General features: G+C 37.4%; 1 protein-coding gene across 1 annotated transcript; it reads left to right on the forward strand.

Annotated features, from left to right (window-relative positions):
• Positions 1–648: 648 nt before the first annotated feature.
• On the forward strand, positions 649–5046 carry crip1 (cysteine-rich protein 1). Its single transcript, XM_060879968.1, has 5 exons — positions 649–808; positions 3653–3747; positions 3974–4031; positions 4482–4547; positions 4712–5046. Exons 1-4 carry the CDS (start codon positions 769–771, stop codon positions 4520–4522), a joined length of 234 nt encoding a protein of 77 aa, XP_060735951.1. The 5' UTR covers positions 649–768; the 3' UTR covers positions 4523–4547; positions 4712–5046.
• Positions 5047–5629: the final 583 nt, after the last annotated feature.

Below are 5629 nucleotides of genomic sequence, written 5' to 3' on the forward strand. Positions count from 1 at the left end.
CCAGAAGTTTATTGCATACATATGACATATGCAAAGACGAGACAGTGCAAACAAACAGTACAATACAGACATACAATCCACAGTAGTGCAAAGAGAGCAGCAATGACCAATACACCGTCTTTGTGTTTTGTTTGTTTTTGGTAATTATGTTTTTGGTAAACATCCAAGGCATCCCACACATACAGGGAGAGAGAGAGAGAGAGAGAGAGAGAGAGAGAGAGAGAGAGAGAGAGAGAGAGAGAGAGAGAGAGAGAGAGAGAGAGAGAGAGAGAGAGAGAGAGAGAGAGAGAGAGAGAGAGAGAGAGACGTACAGAGAGAGAGAGAGAGAGAGAGAGAGAGAGACGTACAGAGAGAGAGAAAGAGAGAGAGACGTACAGAGAGAGAGAGAGAGAGAGAGAGAGAGAGAGAGAGAGAGAGAGAGAGAGAGAGACGTACAGAGAGAGAGAGAGAGAGAGAGAGAGAGAGAGAGAGACGTACAGAGAGAGAGAGAGAGAGAGAGAGAGAGAGAGAGAGAGAGAGAGAGAGAGAGACGTACAGAGAGAGAGAGAGAGAGAGAGAGAGAGAGAGAGAGAGAGAGAGAGACGTACAGAGAGAGAGAGAGAGAGAGAGAGAGAGAGACAGCCTCCCTTCGCCCTGTATAAAAGCGGGGATGGAGCTGAAGTTGAGGTTAGTGCAGGTGGAGGGTTAAATAACTGCTGCTGCTGCGCAAAAACTTTCCCCCCCGGAGATTTTTCATTCTAGCGAGGAAACTTTACTGCTGCTGCCAACATGCCCAAATGCCCCAAGTGCAACAAGGAAGTGTACTTTGGTAAGAAAATGCGTTTGGCAAAAAAACTTTGTATTTTGTAAGAAGAAGACGCAAACATCTAATTAAAAACTTATAACTAAGTTAATTAACTAATAAAACTAATGCCTTAAAATCTTATAGAATTTTGAATATAATTAAAAAAAATTAAAAAAAAAAAGGGAAAGGCGTGTCAAAGAAGCGCGCTCTAAATTCTTAAAAACTTATTTCCTGTTTAGTGAACAATATATCCGGAAGAATGTTGTTAGGCTTTGCTGGGCTTTTATTAGAATTTATGCTCATTTTGAGTTTGAGGGAATTTCTTGAGAGAAAAACGTGACAGTTTAAAGTCAACACACATTATTATTATTATTATTATTATTATTATTATTATTATTATTATTATTATTATTATTATTTATGCAACATTTCTTCATTGTTTGTTGTATTCTAAGAAGATGAAAATCACTGACCCCATCCTTCTGTTTAATATTTGGGTAGGGGTGATATAAAAGTTGTCTGGAAGATAAAAGTTAAGATAGTACTTAGAGTTAAAATAAAAGTTAATATAGTGCCTGAAAAATCCCTGCAAAGCTCCCAGACTGTGCAGGTTTATCACATATATCATAATGGATCATAGAGACTGGATATGATGTGCTCTGCTTCATGTACAACAGCCTTGAAGTGTTTCTAGTCAGGTATCAGGAGGGTTCTACTAAACAAATCTACAAAACAAAGCACTAGCTTTCTCTCTGTAACATTCATTCTTGTCAGTGTTGCAATGTCTCAGCCCTTATTGTTTCTAGATATAAAAGTAGCCTTTTTCTGGCTTCTCAGTAGTTTGTCAATAGTTTATAGCTCAGATTATTTATGAAGGTTTGAATGAATTAGTAGGGAGGACATTCAGCAATATCGTTATACACTTGTCAGTGGTTAAAGCAAGAAAAACTTTAAAGGCATCATCAGCAATAAACTTGCGTAGTATATTGCGCTAGAGTATGTATACAGTATACAAACCCTGAGTTTCAAAGTGCAGTGTTTACAAGTCTGGTGATTTCTGTTAAACTGTGTATGCATTTTCAACTACAGTAGTTTGTATTTCAACATTTGTTTGTATTCAGTAAAATGAACTAACATGCGCTGTGTTAATACCATTAACCTTCTCATTCATTACACCACTAATGTTCAGGTGGAACTGATCTTTCTATTTCTGCTTCACTGGTAGAAGCTTAATGTTATCATCTTTCAGAGACTGAAAGAATAATAAAATTCCTCCCTTGGTGGAATCCAAAAGCCCACTGCTTTCCTCCCACAGCGACATCAGAAGTAGGAGGTTTAGGAGAAAGCAGAACAGTCCCCTAATGCCAGGAGATTCACCACTATTCTGCACATGCTGCATTTGTGACAAAAATAAACATCACATGATGTGTTAGAGCAATGTTTAGAGAATGATGTGTTAGAGCAATATTTAGTCTAATGGGGCTAAATAAAAGCTGTTGCAGTGTGTAGAGGTTTTTAAACCTCAAACTATTTTTGCACTTCCTTTCAGTGAAGGCTTTTCACTGAACATTAAAAAGAAGGGAGACTCCTACAAAGCCAGACAGATCCAAACAGAACAATGTTTTGTCTTTAAACCAGTGATTTTAGGGAATGTCTTTTATTTTTTTTAATTACAGCAACTACAGTCATTTCCATTCACTCTGTCATTTCCTTTCCTGTCATTCTCTGTTGCCTTTTCTTGTTAGAGACTATTTTCCATAGGTGCGTGAGTGTGTGTGTGTGTATTCTTTGGATGAGCTCACTTGCTCCTTAGTGTGTGTCACTGGGACTAACCACGAATGTGATATACAGAACAGATCATCTGTAAAGTCCATCACACTGATGAGGACATCTTGGCAAAAAAAAAAAATAAAAAATACAAGGCACACACACACACTCAGTTTTTTCTAAACTTGGCACAAGGTATTAGGGACTTTAGGGAGTGACCATAAATTCTCATTGTAAGGACACTATATATTGCCTCTCAAACATTTAAGAGTCATGGTTTCTTTTAAATATATAAAAAGCATTTAAGTTATTTTTAAGCTAATTCGCTATTCTTGCTATTTATTAGAGGGTTTTTTTTGTTCAGGAGTTTAATACCCCACCTTCCTTTCCAAACTTTATTTGATCCAGGCAACATTGTTTTCCCAATATTAAACTCCATGCTATCCAAACCAGCCTGAACATACATATTATCATTCTGGTCACTTCACTGAAGCAGGATATGCCTAATAGCATTTAAAACCTTTGTAATGTTTAATTTTACATTAGCATTTAATTTTAGTGGCTGCTTTACGTGCTTTTCACTTTATATATGTACAAAGCATGAGACATTTTCTATATGTTTATGGGAATATCTCTATGGGGTTTGGCCTTGATGCAATACAGACACTTTCTTACACAAAAGCATGTGAAGACATCCACACTAGTAATAAGTCAGAAGCCTGACTTTCTGTCCTTGTCTTGTTTTATGATATTATCATGGGAGTTATTTTCATGTCTCTTAAGCACTGGCCCACAGATAAAACCTAGTTTATTGGCCTTTGCAAGACAAGGCTTGCAAATTCCTCAGGGATCGTTTTTTGTGCAGAAATATATTGATTTAATGTCTTCCTTACCATAAGTTAGAGACAACTGAGTAGGGGAAAATACATTATTGAGCAGAGCTGATTTCGTTCCACTTGGATTACAACCATACAGAAGAATTGTCTCAAGGAGGAATTTTCAGATAGAGATGTGTTTGTAGTATTAGGATGAAGAAAAGCTTATAATGTAACCCTAACCCTGTGTCATAGAATTACAATAGCTTGTCTCTCTGTGTTTCAGCCGAGAGAGTGACATCTCTGGGTAAGGACTGGCACAGACCCTGTCTAAAGTGTGAGAAATGCAATAAAACCCTCTCTGCAGGCTCCCACGCAGAGGTAAGAATCACATCACCATCACAAGCAAATATTTACATAAAAGTAACTTGACACTGATTTGATTCTATGAACTGTTGATTTTGGTGTCACACTGCAGTCAGAACAACGTCTGGAACTCCAAGTTCATCTTTGTGAACATGTGGACTTTAAGCCATTTCCATATAGCATATTTATTTGCTATAAATTACGAATTAAATTATGTTGTTGTTGTTGTTTTTTTTCACAGCATGAAGGAAAGCCGTACTGTAACAACCCATGTTACTCTGCACTCTTCGGACCCAAAGGTGAGTAAATATCCATCATCGTGTTACCACACCTTTGGCTTATTGCTTAGTCATTTGATCAGGGTTGATTATCAACTAAAAACATGTCCTAGATATGTTTAGGAGATGCAGTATCCTCCCAAAAGCACAAAATCCATTTTACTGAGCTCAGAGAGCTCATTGTTCAAGGCTTCTTATCTATAGCTGTTATCTTGTGCTGTCTCATCATTCACATAACATATAGAAATAGTTTCTTAAATACAGTAACTGCCCACCAAACGTTTAACAGCACTTTAAAAGAGATCCATCTTTGTAGGACTGGGAGTTATATAGTTCAAGCTCACGGGGTTGATGGTTCCTGATAGAAGAAAACCTCACTCTCAGTGTTTCCACACTAAACTGAACCATTTGCCAACATGCTCACATTGAAGTGTTTCTCTCGTTCTGTCTGGCTCCATTTTTCTCTCTCAGGGTTTGGACGTGGAGGCACCGAGAGCCACACATTCAAGTAAATACACACTTGGGTGCAGGCTTTAGGTGAGTACTTTTAGAGGTGAATTCTCATTAATGATTTAGCTCAAGACAGAAAGGAGATAAAAATAAACATTCTATAGGTTTTATCAGTTACTTGATTGAGTGCACACTTTATCAATATCCACTGATAATGTGGTGTTTATACTGCCTGTGGCTTTTCCTTACAGGTTTCCTCCCTCTACAACCCAACACGGGAAAATAGGACACCATGCCTCAAGTGTTTTTATCTATATATAGATCAACCAAAGAAAAAAGTGACCATGCCATGGACCTCTGAGTGGTGATTCCTGAGATGTGGATTAAGCCTGAATTTAGACAAAAATGTTTTTTCACTTTAGTCCAAACCCAGGCTTAATGCAGTGTCAGAAATAAAACCCAGTAGGTTTTAGTTTGCAGAATGTAATGTAGTTTAATATACATAAAAACATGGAATGAGATTTGGGAGTTCTGAAGCTCTATACAAAATCATTTTTGTAATTAAACATTGAATTGTAAACATTCACATGGAGAAGTTTGTCATTTTCCCATGCAGTCGTTCACCATTTTCCCTTCACACATTTCTGTTCATTGACTTGCACGTATTTACAATCCTTTTGCACATCATAAGAGCAGGAGACAGTGCTGCCACTTAAACTACTGTATGTCCTGAAATCTACCCAACAAATTAGTACCAACAAACTACATTATGGTCTTCAATCTTTAGAAACTGTTACGCTCTCAAGAGCTTTTAGAAAGCAGTGTACATTTATACAAAATACAAAATAATGTCCTACCGTTTAGCAATCATTTCCTCTATAATAAATCACTCAGGACCAAAAAAACTAGTGCAATTAACTACCAGCATTTCTAATAAAATATCCTTATACTGTATGGTAACATTCCTTCACTTCTCCTACTGTACATATGAAATGCTAAAATCTAGAATGTTCCCACACTCACATTGAGAACACTGACTCAATAGATGAATCTTAAAGTGAGTCTTGATTTTCTCAGCCGTTGCAGAACTGATCAGTTTGAGTTAGCCGGCCACTCCTGTCTGCCTTCAACTGCCGTCTTCAGTGCACACATACAGCACCAAGTCCTCC

Source organism: Tachysurus vachellii, chromosome 10 (genome assembly GCF_030014155.1).
Source record: "Tachysurus vachellii isolate PV-2020 chromosome 10, HZAU_Pvac_v1, whole genome shotgun sequence".
Lineage (NCBI taxonomy): Eukaryota > Metazoa > Chordata > Actinopteri > Siluriformes > Bagridae > Tachysurus > Tachysurus vachellii.